Source organism: Melanotaenia boesemani, chromosome 21 (genome assembly GCF_017639745.1).
Source record: "Melanotaenia boesemani isolate fMelBoe1 chromosome 21, fMelBoe1.pri, whole genome shotgun sequence".
NCBI lineage: Eukaryota > Metazoa > Chordata > Actinopteri > Atheriniformes > Melanotaeniidae > Melanotaenia > Melanotaenia boesemani.
In genome coordinates, this window is record NC_055702.1 from 16,204,907 (window position 1) to 16,222,204 (window position 17,298).

General features: G+C 39.8%; 3 protein-coding genes across 5 annotated transcripts; 1 reads left to right on the forward strand and 2 right to left on the reverse strand.

The window, feature by feature from the left end:
* Positions 1-349: 349 nt before the first annotated feature.
* On the reverse strand, positions 350-4,804 carry LOC121633013 (testisin-like). The gene is made up of 5 exons (XM_041974871.1): positions 4,753-4,804; positions 2,358-2,520; positions 1,050-1,315; positions 800-945; positions 350-719 (listed from the first exon to the last, which is right to left on the reverse strand). Exons 1-5 carry the CDS (start codon positions 4,802-4,804, stop codon positions 480-482), a joined length of 867 nt encoding a protein of 288 aa, XP_041830805.1. The 3' UTR covers positions 350-479.
* A 2,794-nt stretch (positions 4,805-7,598) lies between these two features.
* vkorc1 (vitamin K epoxide reductase complex, subunit 1) lies at positions 7,599-9,169 on the reverse strand. Its single transcript, XM_041974579.1, has 3 exons — positions 8,889-9,169; positions 8,508-8,617; positions 7,599-8,352 (listed from the first exon to the last, which is right to left on the reverse strand). Exons 1-3 carry the CDS (start codon positions 9,068-9,070, stop codon positions 8,141-8,143), a joined length of 504 nt encoding a protein of 167 aa, XP_041830513.1. The 5' UTR covers positions 9,071-9,169; the 3' UTR covers positions 7,599-8,140.
* A 922-nt stretch (positions 9,170-10,091) lies between these two features.
* On the forward strand, positions 10,092-17,259 carry mapk7 (mitogen-activated protein kinase 7). 3 transcript variants are annotated; one of them, XM_041974558.1, is made up of 7 exons: positions 10,092-10,331; positions 11,582-11,859; positions 11,984-12,149; positions 12,696-14,233; positions 14,322-15,424; positions 15,619-15,749; positions 17,112-17,259. In XM_041974558.1, the coding sequence occupies exons 2-7, from the start codon at positions 11,586-11,588 to the stop codon at positions 17,257-17,259; spliced, it is 3,360 nt and encodes a 1,119-aa protein (XP_041830492.1). In that variant the 5' UTR covers positions 10,092-10,331; positions 11,582-11,585. The 3 variants fall into 3 exon arrangements, with proteins under 3 accessions (XP_041830492.1, XP_041830495.1, XP_041830493.1); XM_041974561.1 differs by having other exon boundaries at positions 10,092-10,292; XM_041974559.1 differs by having other exon boundaries at positions 10,092-10,192.
* Positions 17,260-17,298: the final 39 nt, after the last annotated feature.

A 17,298-nucleotide genomic window follows, 5' to 3' on the forward strand; every position in this document is an offset into this window, starting at 1 on the left:
AAATGGACATTAAGGTTAAGCTGCTCTGGTATGATTTTGGTTAAAAATAGCAAGAAAAATATTTCATGTGTCATATAATCTTGCACCATAAAAAGACAAAAATGTGTAAATATTAAAATATAAAGGGTTATTTTTTCACTTCAAAAGATTCAACAGAGCACATTTTGAAAGATACTTTCCTGGAAAATGAGTTCATGGAAAATAATGCAATGAAGTGCAATTTTCCATTTCCTTCCTCAAAGAAGTTAAAGTTAAAGAAGATTTCCATCACTTGAACATTAAAGTCTTTATTAGGAGTCAGAATCAATTTTACCTGTAGTGATAAACTACTTCAGTCACCTCATTAACAGATCACAAGAACAGAAATACTGAGGTTAAAAGACAGAGAAAGATGTGAATAACTTTAGAGAATTTTCTATTTTACTGCATTTTAAAAAGATTTCTTGAAGGAGTTGTTGCCCTTGTAGTTCTGGGTCTTGCTATGTAGATGGCAGATCTGGACAGGTGTAGCTGCTATCAGGATCCACTCCACTGGAGGCGAACTGGACAAAGCCTGGCTTGTCAGAGCTAATGTGAGAGCTGATCCAGGACTGATAACGGGACACTCTGGCGTAGACTCCTGGCAGATTGGGCTGAGCACAGCCACGACCAAAACTAACAATTCCTGACTGGACCCAGACGGAGCCCTGCTTACTCATCATCAGTCCCCCTGAGTCCCCCTGAAATGAAAGAGAGGACAGTCTGGAAATGTAGAAACTGTTTATACCATAAAACTGACAAATGGAACGAAGCAGCCTACCCAACATGGGCCTTTGCCTCCTGCCAGAACACCAGCACAGATCATATTGTCTGTGATTGTACCGACTCCATACAGACAGTTACACTGTCTGTTTCCTATAACTGGCACCTTCACCTCCTGAAGAGTTTCAGGGGATGGTAACGACACTTGGATGAAAAATAAAGGAACAAAACGACCAACATTAGCGGCAATCCAAAGAAAAACATACCAAAAACACGACACATTAAAGCTGAATTTAACCAAAACCCACCTTCTTCTTTGATTTTACCCCAGCCAGTGACCCAGCTCTCGGTGCCATTGTTGAACACACTGCCGCTTGCTGCCACACACACAGGTCTAATGTAGTCGGTGAACTCAACAGGTGAGGAGAGTTGAAGTAAAGCAATGTCATTGTTGAAGCTGTTGTCATAGTCTGGGTGTGTAATGATTGTGGCAACACCTCTGGACACTTCATTGGGATTTTCACCCTGCAGGTTCTGAATACCGAGAGAAACTTGCAACTCTTTTGTTGTAGCTCTGGGGGGGAAAAAGACAAAACTCATTCATTTTAAAATACAATATTATTTCTGCAACATTTTTTGGCATTTCATTTAAAATTGACACCCTACAAAAGCCCCCTGCAACCCCATGGATACTGCCTTTCAGGTGAAACCCACACAAGTCCTTAAGGCTCTAAGGCAGGTGAACCCCCACAAGGCTGTGAGCCCAGACGGTGTCCTTCTCAGAGTCCTGAAAGCCTGTGCAGAACAACTCACAGGTGTGTATGTAAACATTTTCAACCTGTCTTTAAGCCAAGCAGTAGTCCCCGAATTTTTAAATCCTCCATCAATGTACCAGTTTCAAAAACAAAAAACAAATCCTTCCACCCTGAACGACTTCAGGCCAGTGGCACACATGCCAGTTGCCATGAAGTGTTTAAAAAACTGGTTTCCATACACATCAACCACATGGTTCCATACACAACTGATTCCCTTCAATTTGCTGTACATGATGTGGTGGCCATTGCTTTACACCACATTCTGCAACATCTGGACAGCAGAGGAACATATGTCAGGACTCTTCTTCTGGATTACAGCTCCACTTTTAATACCATCCACCCAGGCAGGGGGACTGAGAAGCTGGCAGACCTCAGCATCCTGACTCCCATCTGTAACTGGATATTGGAGTTCCTGACTGGAAGACTGCAGGTGGTAAGAATAGGAGGGAGGGTGTCTGCAGAGCTAACAGTCAGCACAGGATAATCACAGGTCTGCTGTCTCAGTCCTAAACTTTTTACCCAGTACGCACATGACTGTGGCTCCACCCAGGACAACACCATCTGATGATATGGTGCCTCAACATAGACAAGACAGAAGAAATAATAATGAACTTCTGGGAAAAGATTTTGTTGACTTCCCATGGAAGTACAAACATTTGGGTTTTAACTTAAAGGAAAAAATGTTACAGGCAATATGTTGATATTTGTGTGCAAAGCATTTCAAGGATGCAATCTATTTCAGTGTTCAGCCCAGCATCTAATAACCACCGTAGACAAATATACAGAGTTCTGCTTTCTTACCCATAAAGGCAGTGAGCAGCGCTCATCACCCACTCTTTGCTGATTAGGGAACCACCACAAAAATGGCTGTCATATCTCTGAAGACTGACCTGCCATGGCCAGCTTCCAAGAGCAGCATCTTCACCTCCAACTATTCTGGAGTTAAGCAGTGTGGTCCCACATACTGTAACAGAAAATAGTTTGAACAACTTTGAAAAAGGTATGGTAAACAAATCCCTTTTTTCAAACAGCTGCATGTAAATTAGTTAAATGAAAAGCAGAGATTTAATCATAAACCTACCTTCAAGCTGTGCTTTAGATTCTGGGAAAGAGACAAGATCAAATAAATCAGTGTGATTCTTTTAAGTAAGATGTTTGCAAAAAATGCTCCACAAATCTGGTACACATTATTTTTTAACCAAATCGTGTGCAGGCCTCAGGGTTTTATTTGGTGAGATAAGACTTTTGTGTTTTGTTTTCACAATATAATGATATAATTGGAAAAAGTTTTGATAATTATATAAATTAACAGTCATATAGAAATGGTTTTCACTGTAGGATGAAGATGAGGATGAGGAGTGAAGAACAAAAAACTGTGATAATCTTTTACAATAGATGGCCCTATAAATAACACCATAGTTTTTCATTAAATAGAATATGACTATAAACCCTTAAGGGAAAAAAGCTGCTAACTTGTGACGTTTTACCAAACACTATTAGTTTAGAAATGAACTAGTTAAGTATCTTATCATCTCATGCATGACCTACAGAGTGACATACCTGCAGACAGAAGGCTGACAAGAACCAGTAGGTGTATCATTTTCCTCAAAGCCATTGTGTGACTGCAGAATCCTTTGTGTCTCACTATTTATATATTTGGTTTTACCAGTCACCTGCCCCATGCATGCTCCTCCCAAAAGATACTTCACAACCAAGCTCCTTAACAATTTCTTTTTCCTAAGATTTTACTTTAAATGTTCAAAACTTAGGGGTCATTGCTGCACAAGGAGCCCAAGACAGGTTGTAGGAAGCTGGTGAAACAAACACACAACTGGAAAAGGAAAGTTTAAGAGACATTTTTGGATTAAACATTTCCTTTTTAAAAATATTTTTAACAAAGATTGTCTGCTTCATCACATTGTTTTCATGAATTCTGCCCTTTTCACTATTTTAAACAATAGTTGCACCGATACAAATGTTCAAAGCCTGAACAGTCACATCTGCAATACTAGAACGTAACATGAAGGATACTTTAAGAAATATTACAAAGATGCTTGATGTCATAGGTTGTGGGTAAGCTGCATGGTTTTGCATTTTGGCCTATTATTAAAAGATGAATTAATAAAATTATCTTTCACAGACAAAACACCTCCTGACTGTCAGTCATGCTAGTTGACACGCTTTCATAATGTTGCTATGATATAACAGGATGTTGTGATTTGTTGAACAGCCCATCCCAGCCGCTATCCAGTATTTGAGTGGGTGTGTATGTGTGATTCAGTGTGTGAGCCAGAATCTGTGAAAAAGTGTATTTTTAGGTTTATGGGCTTTTGTGTTGAGTAGCATAGTGCGTTTGTGTGAGTGTGTGCGTGTGTGTGTGTGTGTGTGTGTGTGTGTGTGTGTGTGTGTGTGTGTGTGTGTGTGTGTGTGTGTGTGTGTGTGTGTGTGTGTGTGTGTGTGTGTGTGTTGGGGGGGTATTTGTGTGCATCAGTGCATGTACTTGGCGGCCTATCGTCAGGACTGGGTCTGGGGTTTGATGACTTCTGGCCCACTTGGACTGTTCCTGGCAATGAGGTGAGGCTCCTTCCCACTGCTATACACACACACACATTGCATTGGGGTGGGCGCTTGCCCACTGTGGACTGTTGTATGCTGGACAGGATGGGATTTAAAAAACAAAACAAAAAAAAAAAAAAAAAAACCTGAAAACCATGTTACTCATACTTGTTGACAAGCTTCCATGATGTAGCAGGATGTTATCATATGATAGCAGCCTATCCCAGCTATTATCAGGCGAGACAAGCCACCACTCATGATGAGTCTCATTTTCTTTCTTATTTAAAAAATAAAAAATTGTTCACCCACAAAAACATGAGTAACCAATAATGTGCCACTTAAGAAATTAATAATTAAGAAATAACTCAAATTATAAAGGAACAGGCTACACAAGACAGAAGTATTTTCTATTTACAGTAAGACAGTGGATAGAAAGATTGATCATGTTACAAACAAAGACAGAAAAATGTCTCGTTATGTTGTTTTGAAATGTTAAATTACAATCACTTAACAGCATTTTAAAAAGGTCTCTTATCTTTGTTTCAAAATGTATATTACAGGAAATGATTATGAAGTGTTAGTTCCTGAATATTTGTATAACTTTTGTTGTTAGGTCACATAAAGTATGTTTGTATGTGACAGGAAGAACTGTTTGTAATCCTGGTTAAACTTACTATGTGTTTGCAAGACATTAGCAGAACTTTATCAGTGATGAACTGTGATGTAAAAAATGATGCAGGAACTGTTTCAGCAAATAGTGTATTTTGAAATGTTTGGTGGTGTGTAAGATCATCATTGCAACTGAGCCATCCATCCTGAACAGCAAACCCTGAAGCAATAGCCTGATAGTCATTATTAGTCATTCTGATTATTCATGCCAGAAATTCTTGTGCAATAAAACACTATTTTCTCATGTTTTTTAGTCACCAAGCTGAATGCCATCATTTTAAACAGTTGACACCAGATTCAAATGATAGTTTACTTCCTCAAGTAACTTTGTGGTTAAACAGATGGAGAAGTGTCATTTTTCTGTCATCATTATTAGTCAATGTTGGAGGTGTTGCATTAAAAGTGTAGCAGAGTTACCAGAAATTGACTTTTAAATACACTTTTGGTTGATATTATGTACAGACCTGACTTATGGCTGCATTTTTCTTTATCACAGGTAAAAAGACTGAAACAATGTGTGTTTGAAGAGTGCCCACATTTGCTGATTAATTTCAATCACATGACACCACATACATATCAAATTAGGGATATTCTTTCCACTGTTCAGCCCAGTTTAGAGAAAGGTGATTATAAACATCCATTCATTAATCCATACTTCCTTGGTCAGGTTGCGGAGGAAGCAGCAGGGAAGCCCAGACTTCCAGACTTTATTGAAAACTTGTTTAAGACTGAAAATGTTGTTATTCTTTGAGTAATATATGGCAATTATTAATTTGGCAACAGGAACACTGGAGTGAGGAATTGAGCAGATGAAGAAGGAGGAACGCTGGTGGCTTCAAAAGGAATGAGTTTTATTCACCCAAAAAATGTTCAACAAAATATCAGGGCCCTTAAAAGAGGTCAAATGACTTAAACTGTTTAAATAAAAAGTAACGAAAAAGAACCCCAACTAACCTAACAACGAACCAAACTGACCTAACAACAAGGCAGTTTATTTGTATAGCACATTTCATGTACAGGACAATTCAAAGTGCTTTACATAAAGCAAAGACATTACAGACATTTAGAATAGTAAAAGGCATCAACACATAATCACAATAAAATTATAAATTACATTAAAATGATTAAAAGCAAGATAAGTTTAAAAAGTTACTGTGCAGATTTCATGCATAGGCACATGAGAAAAGAAATGTTTTTAACCTGGATTTAAAAATGTCTACATTTGGGGAAAGTTTAATCTCCACTGGCAGTTTGTTCCACTTGTTTGCAGCAAAACAGCTAAATGCTGCTTCTCCATGTTTAGTCTGGACTCTGGTCTGGACTAGTTGACCAGAGTCTTTGGATCTAAGAGCTCTGCTAGGTTCTGGGCCTAAACCATTCTGGGATTTGTAAACAATCAGAAGGGTTTCAACATCTATTCTGTGACTGACAGGAAGCCAGTATAAAGATTTCAAAACTGGCGTGATGTGTTCAGATCTCTTAGTCCTGGTTAAAACTCTAGCAGCAGCGTTCTGGATGAGCTGCAGATTGCAGGAACAAACAGGAAACAAAGCGGGGAACTAAAGTGCTGGCTGATCTGACCAGTCTAAACACATGAGGGGGTTAGCAAATACTAACAAATAAACAAAACAACAAAGAAACAGAACCTAACCATTTAATAATTACCCAAACAAAAGAAGTAATAAAAAGAAATAATAAAGCAAACTACTCAAAATAAAAAAGAACATATCTAAAGATTTAAAGAATATAAACTAATGATCTCCCCTCTGGAGGAAGCTGTCTTGGAACAGGCCTGTGGCACTTCCTGTCCTTCAGCTTGTGCTCCCTCCTGCCCTCCAACTTTCACAAGCCCCCCCCCCCCCCCCCCCCCCAGCACCGGTAAGGGAGAAAAACAAGTTAAATTATTCATTCATTATTATCTGTACCACTTAGTCCATTACGGGTTGCGTGTAAGCTGGAGTCTATCCCAGCATTTTAGCAGGTGAGAGGCAGGGTACACCCTGGACAGGTCACCAGTCCATCGCTATAATGCTTTTATTGTGTTGATATCCAGTTGGTGGCATGTGATGCAGTGCCATGAAGCAAAACACAACTATCACATGATGCCCCAAACGGGGACATGGTGCAGTTTCTCAGCTCCAGGATGCTGCAGGACAATGCGCATAGCACACGTAAGTGTATTAAGTATAATTTATGTTCACTACAACAGGAGTAGGCAAGTTTGGTCCTAGAGGGCAGCAGTCTTGCAGGTTTCAGTGTTTCCCAGCTTCCTACAACACCTTTGATTCAAATTCAAAGCTTATCAAGTTCTGCTCAGTGACTCATTCATTTGATTCAGGTGTGTTGAAACTGAGAAACATGCAGGACTGCCATTCTCTAGGACTGAACTAGCCTACCCATAGAGTGTAGAGTGTCCACACTTATGCATTTTATAGGTGTTTCTTCTACATTCTATAAAATGTTTACACTTCTCTATGTGACTGTGAACTACGTACTTTTGCTGCTTTGTAGTTACATTGAGGTGTATATAAAGCTGCAGTAATGGCTCCACTCCAAACTTAACTTAGATAAATGATGAAAGGGTCTCTGATGCAGAGTAGCATGTGTCTTACTGAACAAAAGGTTGATTAACAGTTGCTACTTTATGAAAAAAAAATTAAGTGAGCTTGTGAGTTTGGATTTATTTTACTCTATACTGGAGGACGTACAAAAGGTGTTACTATTGTTATTTGTAAAAAATTACCACTTTTTTTAAAGTCTATATATATTTTCTGTCATTTATAAATGTTAGAAAAGACATCAAACTTAACCTGCAAACAGATTCATCATGCATTTAATGTTAATTATAACTGTGACACATAAGACAAAACAGGAAACTTCTGTGCTGTTTTGTTTAATAATTTGTGGATTTACTGTGTAATTTGAATAAATGCAAAGCTCATTATTTGCTCATTCTTTAATATAATAATTCAGCACTGCAAATACTGAAACTTTAAAATCCATACAAGAAAGGCTGGTTTGAATTTAACTGAACTCAAAACTGAGCATTTAGCTCCATCTGCTGGTAGGTCTGAGTAATTGCATCTCTAATACAGCTCTGGCTTAAAGGATTTCTAGTATGGCATAATTAAATCACATCAGACAAGAGGCAGCACTAAAAATGTGAAATCTGTATCATAAAAACACATTATAAAAAAGAAAACTAGCTGTTATTTTCCCAAGTGTCTGAACTGAGATCCTCACATTTTTTCTACTGTGAAATAGCTAAACAAAACTTTAGTAGAGTCTTTACTTTTTATTTCCAGTGTAGCCCCAGGTTACCCTAAAAAGAACATGTTGAATTTTACAAGATGCATTTTCTACCCAGTCTTTTCCTTCATTTCTTCGATTGCTCTCCTTCGCTTCAGGTTGGTGTAGAGCAGTGCAAAATTGACAATATATGTTGACACACAAACCATACAGAAATCTCCCAGAACAAAGGCGAGTATAGATGCAAGATAAAGTGAACCAGCCATGGACACCCAGGAAGAAAGGACCAAAGCCAGTGCTGCCTTTTTAGACAGGGAGAATCCTGAAATTAAGAATAAATGGAAGATTTCACTCTCAATAAAAATGAAAACATCACCATATAAATCTCAAATAGCTGACATGTAAGCCAAACTATGAAAAACTGAAGATATACGGTCTAAAAAACATGGTAACTTTCAAAGGGCAAATCAGACTAACCAAGGCCCAGCTGCAGTGTGTAAAATATGATGCCAAGCACGCTGTTGGGCTGGTTCAGAGGGCTATCTTTGGCCACAAAGAACTGGATCAAACCAAAACCTCGTCCCCATCTGCCAACAAGAAAAAAAGCAACATTCAGGGTTGGGGAGGCAATCTCAGAGAAAATATCAGATTACACTTTTTCTCACAGAGTGTATTTCTAAAGGAATTTGTAACACGTGGCAACAATAAATGGGGGTTGGAAAACTATAAAATATACTACCAAGTTATCAGTTTGCAAGAAAAGATTTGCACTAAAATATGCACCAGGTGTCTCTTTTGGTTTGTGGACTCTGCAGGTATGTGCGGCCTGCCAAAACAAACGGAGGAGTGGACTCATACCTGGAAGTGAAAACCTTGGAGCAGCTCACAGACTCCCCCAGGTCGCACATTGCCCTGTAATCTGGATCTCTCTCGCGGGAGAGCTCGACATGGAGAGCATAGATGGACAAAACCAAGCCGAAAAGGCACAAAAAAACGCGCACTTTTCTTTCCCACCTCGGCAAACCCTGAGTCGCAGCCATGTGAACACTAAAATTTGCAACGCTGGGCACTGAAAAAAATCCTAAAACTTCCACAATCTATTTAGGATTCTCATCGAATGGTCCTCCCACTGAAGTTGACGTGTTGAAAGTCAGTGTGGCATTTCTGATTGGTCTGGGTGAGTTTTGTACCTGGTTCTCATTGGACGCTGGAGTCCAGATGTTAAGCCAGACAGAGGGGCGTCTACACTGTGGACTTCAGTCTATTTTCTTTTGGGAGAACGGGAACAACTCCCCCACAGCTCATGGGCGCTACAGCAGCATATTATGTGACTGAATTATGATTACACACGAATATCTTTTTCTCAAATAAAAACAGTAATATATATTTTAAGAACAAATCCTATATTCAGAAATGAATCAATTAGCGTAATTAACTAATGAGAGCAATTTAGTAAAGTAACTATCAGCCAGTTAAGCAAGTGAATTAACGAGCCTTTATACTGGAACTGTTGTGGCATTGAAATCCAGTTGAAAAAGGTTATAGCTCATTTATATTAGAGGAGAATTTTTATACTATTAATTTATGGTATTTACTTTTGTGCTACTGTCATTGTTTTAAGGATGTGCACCAACAGAAAACAGTATCAACTAATGTGGGCGTTTTTAAGGCACTTCCACGATTCCCCAATTCACAGCTTAAAATGAAGCATTCAAAGACTTTAACACTTTAACGTAATTTTCTTTATGCTACAGTGCTTTATGTGGAAAATACTATATCACTTTTCTAACTTTAAACCTCTTTTGTGGGTTTCTTTTCATCTTGCAATAAAAAAAAACAGTAACTTTTACGTAATTTTTTTTTTACCAAATGTGGGCCTTCCTAAAGCAATTAAATTGTCTAAAACGACGTCACCACCCAAAAATAAATAAATAAAATCACAGAGACCTTGCTGTGTACCTTAATGTCCCGCCTATCAACACGTCCTCTAACCCTATTGGATAGCCTCTCCTATGTCCCCTCATCTAATTGGTCCATCATATGGCACTCAAACCCAATCACGGAACTCTATGAGGAAGCGGCAGACAAAACAAGAGATAATCGTGCTGGTTCGGCATTAAAAATTATTTATACGGATGTTGTGGTTGCCGTATAAGTTGAAAGTATGTTACGCTTTTTCAGAACACGTACTTATACGGTACATTTTCGTTATATAGCTGAAAAATACGTGGTTTAACAGCTTGTTAAAAGCCAAAGCTTCAGGTAACGTTAACTAGCATACGCCCCTGCGTTAAGAAGTGGGTAAGGTTTTGTCTTTATCATCTAGCTAGCTCATAATGACTGTGTAGTACAAAAACATGTCCCCTCCAACAGCTACTCGTGAGCTCACCCTCTTACTATTCTGCTTAAGACATTTAATTTAAAGCTACAGGTTATGTGCACTTCAGGCCTGTCGGCGTGAAGTTGCTGAACAGCTAATTGGTCTCGCCTTATCTCAGTTGTTTGGTTCATTATCAAGTGTATCGGCATTCAAAATGGATGTGCCTGCCTTTACAGTGAAGGGTATTATAAGTTGTATTATTATTATTTTATTTTATTTTGTTGTTGTTGTTGTTTCTTTGTCTCTTTTCTTCTATGTTAAACATATTTTACATGTGTGACTAGTGCAACTTAAAAACCACTGACTGACCCAACATGTGGTTGCTCGCTCTTTGGGGCTCCTGGAAATGATTACTGAACAAATGGATTTTCCAATTATTTAGGTGGCCTGTGCTACTTGTTTGATACAGCTAGATTAAAATACAACACAACTCTTCTTCAGTTTACCAATTAAGTCCATATTGCTTCAATCAAAGCAGCATATAAGACTGTCCTTGTTCCAGTTTGTAATCTATTAGTCATTAATGGTTTTGGTGTTCTCACTAAATGCTGCTACACCACTCATTAATATTTACCATATATTATTTTCTCTCAGATGATGAAAAAAAAATTACGAGTGAAATAACTGTTATTTCAGGACATAATTTAAATATTTGATGTCTTCATAATGTATTTAAAAAACATTTTTAATACTGTATTTTCAGAGCCCATCTGTCAGTTAACATTAATATATAGCCACATTTTCCATTTACATCTGTGTTTCAATTTAACTTATCTATCCAGAAACTAAGCTTCTACTTGTTTACAAAAAAAAAAGAAAAGGAGAGTTGTGCGGCTATTTCTTTAAATTCGACAGCCCCGCATTTAGGATCATGCTTGTCAGCATCTCTGTTTATGTTGTATAGCTGAAACCGCTTAGTTTCTCTCGGGTCAAGCACATATGTAAAACCCTCAAATGGACCAAATATTAGCTGTAGAAATAAACACATCACAGATAAAGTTGTTTATGTAAGTTTTATGAGACCAGTGTTAATGGTGTGTGGATATTCTACATGATGTTAGAACTGTAGTTCTAGCAAACAAACAGTACAGCAATGTAATATCTAATGCAGTGAACAGCCTGTTAGATTAAATCACTGGATGCCTCTAAATTTGATATTTTACCTTTACAGAATAATGTCAACTAAAGAAGATGGAGATGGTAAAAATGGCCAAGGTGTGGCTTCTCCTGAAAGGATGTCCACTGACAAAAGCAGAGAAAACCAGAACCGGCGTGAAGTTGAGGCAACAGGCAGCAACACAGACACCAGCACAGCGGCAAAAAACTTAGCTTTGCTTAAAGCACACTCTCTAGATGTGAAGTTCGATGTTGGAGATGAGTATGACATCATAGAAACCATCGGCACTGGGGCCTATGGTGTTGTTTCCTCTGCCAGAAGAAGGGACAATGGTAGGTCTGATGTATTAAAGAGAGGAGAGAAAATGTACTCTTTGTACAAGTCATGACTGAATGTGGAAATCAATTATAGTTTGAGACTGACCCTCTAACTCTGCTCTACATTTACTCTCTGCAGGCCAGCAGGTGGCAATAAAGAAGATCTCCAATGCTTTTGAAGTGGTCACAAATGCCAAACGCACATTGAGAGAACTGAAGATTCTCAAGCACTTCAAACATGACAACATTATTGCCATCAAGGACATCCTTCAGCCAAACCTCCCTCACTCTGCTTTCAAGTCTGTGTATGTACTTGTAATTTTTATTGCAATTTAGATGGAAAATAATACATCCAACACCTCAAGCCAGATAATGAAATAAGAAATACTTTATTAATCCCAGCAGGAAGTTGCATTTGCAAATCCTAAGTTATAAGAAAAACATTAAAATCTGGAATCTTACTCGCACATTTACTAATTAGATGCCACTTCATTGTGTTGTCCTTTTTATTAACTGATTAAATTTAATTTAACAGGTACATTTAGTCCATACTCAATTCTTTGACTAGTTATATTTTCCATTTAAAGTGTAAATGTTGTAGTTTTAACTGAATACTAAATGTATTACTGCTCTGTTATCGTAATACAGTCAATGTGTTAATTTATTTGACCAAAAGATGCTTATTTAGGACATTCATAATAAGAACACTAATTATTTTCAGTATGCTACTCTAAAGTTGATCTCTAAACATAACGTCTTGAATATTTTTTTATATGTAAATAAAACAAAATTACTCAAGTGGGCAGTTTGTGCGCCTCACTCACCTCACCTCTCCACTCCTGTGTGTGCAGGTATGTCGTGTTGGACCTGATGGAGAGTGACCTGCATCAGATCATACACTCTGCCCAGACATTAACCCCAGAGCATACACGTTATTTTTTGTACCAGCTGCTTCGTGGCCTTAAGTATGTGCACTCTGCCAACGTCATCCACCGTGACCTCAAACCCTCCAACCTGTTGGTGAATGAAAACTGTGAGCTAAAAATTGGTGACTTTGGCATGGCAAGGGGTCTGAGTTCACACCCTGAGGAGTCTTATTCCTTCATGACTGAGTATGTGGCAACTCGATGGTACCGTGCCCCTGAACTCCTGCTGTCTCTTAATCATTATAGTTTGGCCATTGATTTGTGGTCTGTGGGCTGCATCTTTGCTGAAATGTTGGGACGTAAGCAGCTTTTTCCTGGAAAACACTACGTACACCAGCTTCAGCTCATTTTGAGCGTGTTAGGCACTCCTCCTGAGGGTTTAATTGGTGCTATTAGGGCTGACAGGGTGCGCTCCTATGTTCAGAGCCTTCCATCACGGATAGCTATGCCTTTAGCCAGACTGTACCCACAAGCTGAACCAGAGGCTTTAGATCTGCTTGGTGCCATGTTGCGCTTTGATCCTCGGGAACGAATCTGTGTGACGGAAGCACTGGCGCATCCTTACCTGGCCAAGTATCACGACCCAGATGATGAGCCAATTTGTGTGCCAGCGTTTGACTTTGAGTTTGACAAGTTTCCAATGAATAAGGAACAAATTAAAGAAGCAATTCTGATGGAAATTCAGGACTTTCATAGAAAGAAACAAATCACTCGTCAAAGACTGCAATTCAGACCTCTGCCCAGGGTGAACAGTGGAGCTACAGCACAAAACAGTAACCAGCGTAATGTTCAGCCTGCAACTGTCAACCTGACTAAATCATTGTTGATTCCCATGGCCCAGCACCCACAAACACAACAGCAAATGAGAGAAGTGAAGTCTCAACAGCAACAAGAACACCCACCAGCAGAAGCGAACCATCCCTTTACAAACCATATGAAGACCTTTAATAAGCCTACAGACCTTTTAGAAGTTGCTCCACCACATGTGAACCATAATTTGCCACTCCTTAGTAAAAGTGAAAGTGGTCCACTTGATGTAGACATGCCCAGTGCCAACTCTGACAGCGGTCAGCCAGAGACAATAGATTTAACAACACCAGTATCTAGTCAGGAGGCTCCATTAGAAACAATGAGAGACAGGGAGGCACAGGAGCCTCTAACGAGCACTCAGACTCTACAGGCTCAGAATACCCAGGCCAAGCCCATAGCCCAGGCTCCCCCCTCCATCCCTGCTACACCAGCACAGACTATGACACCCTTACCCACCACTGTGCCTTCCCTTTCTCTCTCTGCGGCACAGGCCCATTCACTTTCTCAGTCCCTTTCAGAGTCACTATCCAAGAATGTGAGGCCTCCTCCGTGTGTAGCAGAGGGAACCAGAAAAGAAGGCGCCATTTCAGAAGATACTAAAGCTGCCCTTAAAGCAGCTTTAATGAAATCTTTCAGACAAAAAACCAAGAGTGGTAAGTTAATTATTTTCCATATGTAGGTGTTTTACTGACATGTCATCCTGTGAACCAGCAATGAACTAACTTGCTGTCTTCATTGCAGATGGTGGTGTTTTAGCTCTGGGTAGTGACATTGGTACAGGAGGTGGTGCGTCGTCCTCGCTGTCTTCTGTTCCAGAGTCGCGTCGGCCTGTCACAGCCCAGGAGCGTCAACGAGAAAGAGAGGAGAAAAGAAGAAAGAGGCAGGAAAGAGCAAGGGAGAGGGAGAGAAAAATGAAGGAAAAGGAAAGAAGAGAGGGAAAACAAGGAGATTCGCTGGGTGGGGTTTTGCTGAGTGATGACGACAAAAGCCTGTTGCAGCGCTGGACAAAGATGATGGACAGCTGCAATGAGAAATCTCAGACCACCAATAATGATGGATCAAAGAACAAGGATTGTAACCTCAACTCTCACAGAGGTTTTGTTATCAGTGATAACACTCAAGGAGCACTGAACAATAAAACAGACAAGGAACTGAGGAAGATTCAGTCTCATGAGCAGTTAGTTTCTCAAGTAAAACCAAACCAGCCCAGCTTGTTTCCGCCTCCTAGCACCCAAAATCCAGCATTATCTTTCTCCATGAGCCAGGCAAAGTCCCCTGCAGATTTTGTAGTTGCTGTAAGTGGAGGGATGGACATAATGACCATCACAAGTGGATTTGTTAAAAACAACATACTTAAACCTCATGCTGAGAGCAATGGGCAAAGTGGGTTCACCTGTTTGGGGAACTGGAGCGGCCAGCAGTTAGAGACGAGGCCACAACAACTACCAAACAGGACATCACAGACGCTACCGTCAAGCTTTCTTCAGCCCCAGCTCCAACCTCAAAGTCAAACACAACCTGACCCTCAGACGCAGTCTCAGCTGCTCCCGCTGGAGAGTTTTTTGTCCAAAGCTCAAACACTGATCACCAGAGAGACCAATGGCAGTGTGGATCTCAGAGCTCAAAATAATCTCAACTCTTTGCCTGCCAGTACAGGACCGATGGAGAAGCTTTGTCCCTCTGGAGGTGAGAAAACAGCAGCACAGACCACAAACCCTCTCTGTGGGTCCTTGGGGGTTCCCTCTCAGCCTCATCCCAGCCTTGGATTCACAGATACTGGGCAACAAGGACCCTCCATTGCCCCTGACATCCATATGGTGACACTTCAGCTCTCAAAGTCCCAGGTGTGCATTGTGATTTGTTTTTTTATTCTCAGGCAGTCGCACATTTATACATAGCACCGTCACTGCCTTCAAAAAATATTATTTTCATGTCCACATACCATGTTTAAAAGTCACAACCTTCTATTGGCCTTGAACTGACTTAAAAAATTCAAAGTTCAGCTGACCCAATGTTTTTTTCACTTTTCCTCTGTCAGGTAGAGGATGTCTTACCTCCTGTGTTCTCAGTCACCCCTAAGGGCAGCGGGGCAGGGTACGGTGTGGGCTTTGATCTGGATGACCTTCTCAACCAATCTCTGACAGACCTGCAACACTGTGACCGGGACAGGTGAGGTCTACGACCGTTTGTATGGGAAAGAAAGAAAAATGTTTTCTGCCAGAGTCTAACCCACCATATTATTTGCAATGCAATTATTTATTTTATTTTTGGGGGGGTACTATAACTTCATATGTACACCATTCATTATTATCTATATTATCTATTTAATAAAAGTATTGGGAGGGGAAAACTAACAAACAACATTGACACAAAATATAAGCCAATATTCTGTTGTGTTAAATCAAGATTGTGTTATATAACCATTCTCTACAGTCTTATCAAAGTATCTCTGCATTTAATGATATCCAATAATATCTGAGCACCAGTAACATTCACTTAAGGGCCAAAGTAAAACAAATTAATACCCATCTCTTTATAAGAAGCTACAAAATAATGAAAATTGAAAGAAATGCTAACGGGAGTATCTTAGTAAGACATTTGATGCACTTTGTAACTGACTCTGTGTGTTTATGTGCAGTTAATTTGAGCTATGGCAAGAGTTTGAGCTGGCAGCTTAAATGGGCCACCTTCCTTAGCCCAGTGTTCATGCACAGAGGGTAATTGAGTTATTCAGCACAGTACGTTCAGTGCCACAATGCTGTGGGCTGTGAAAGAAGATGTTGAAGATATTCTAACTTTCTCTTAGAGAGATCATCGTACATGCACGTACAGCCAAATTCATTGGGCAGACATCATTTTTTAGTTGTGAGATGCTGCAGTTCTAAAATCACAATTTTTACAAGAGAAAACCAGCAGTCTGGAACTGCTTTGCATGACTCCAAGTTGGCAAAAAGGTCTGTTTCTTAGTAATAAATTGTTATGTTTTTAAATAAAAATGCAAAAAGAAAAAAGACAGATGCTTGAAAGTTTTGCAGCCACCCTGGCCTCTTTGAGTCTGGTTGAGCACATAACATACATGAGCTATCTGGGTGCATCAGTCCAGTTTAGAGTCTAGATTTTGTAGGATTTCAGTCAGTGACTGACCCTATTCTTTCTGGTGACTGTTAAAGGACATGGCATATAGGTTACATCATTTTCTTTTACTCATGTATTTTAGACAGCTGTTAAAACACACTAAAGGTGCAGAGTTCGGGAATGGAAGTTGGGCATCATGTGTGAACAACCAGTTTTTTTAATCTACTTCCAGTTACTCTTTTGGCTAATAAGGGCTTGTCGGCTTGGATGTCATTACCAGCGCCACTACAGGGATTTCCCGAAACTATTCAGGCATTTAATATGAAACTATATTTAATGTTTGAGCATCTGGGTTAAATTTCTACCAGCTTTTCTTAAAATACTACCAAATGGACTGGATTTGACATGCTTCGGGACAGTAAAACATCCTTTCATCGTTCATTTTGTCTTCATCAGCTTCGACTCAGCCCCCCTCTCGGCCTCCCTCTTATCTGATTGGAGCGAGGTTCACCACATGACGCCAGCGGACCTGGAGTCGCTGCAGCAGGAGCTACAACTCGGCTCTCCCATGATCCTCTCTGATACCACCCCGCCTGATGCCTGACTTACCCTCTCCTCTAAGACAACACTGATGTGTGCACTT

Coding starts and splice junctions, on each gene's coding strand:
- LOC121633013 (XM_041974871.1), bottom strand. CDS start 4,804: ATGTCTTGCAAACACATAGTAAGTTTAACCAGGATTACAAACAGTTCT. Junction 1,316..2,357: donor GCTGCTCACTGCCTTTATGG/GTAAGAAAGCAG, acceptor TTTCCCCCCCAG/AGCTACAACAAAAGAGTTGC. Junction 720..799: donor GAGGCAAAGGCCCATGTTGG/GTAGGCTGCTTC, acceptor CTTTCATTTCAG/GGGGACTCAGGGGGACTGAT.
- vkorc1 (XM_041974579.1), bottom strand. CDS start 9,070: ATGGCTGCGACTCAGGGTTTGCCGAGGTGGGAAAGAAAAGTGCGCGTT. Junction 8,618..8,888: donor TCCAAGGTTTTCACTTCCAG/GTATGAGTCCAC, acceptor TCTTGTTGGCAG/ATGGGGACGAGGTTTTGGTT. Junction 8,353..8,507: donor CACACTGCAGCTGGGCCTTG/GTTAGTCTGATT, acceptor TCTTAATTTCAG/GATTCTCCCTGTCTAAAAAG.
- mapk7 (XM_041974558.1), top strand. CDS start 11,586: ATGTCAACTAAAGAAGATGGAGATGGTAAAAATGGCCAAGGTGTGGCT. Junction 11,860..11,983: donor TGCCAGAAGAAGGGACAATG/GTAGGTCTGATG, acceptor TACTCTCTGCAG/GCCAGCAGGTGGCAATAAAG. Junction 15,425..15,618: donor TTCAGCTCTCAAAGTCCCAG/GTGTGCATTGTG, acceptor TTCCTCTGTCAG/GTAGAGGATGTCTTACCTCC.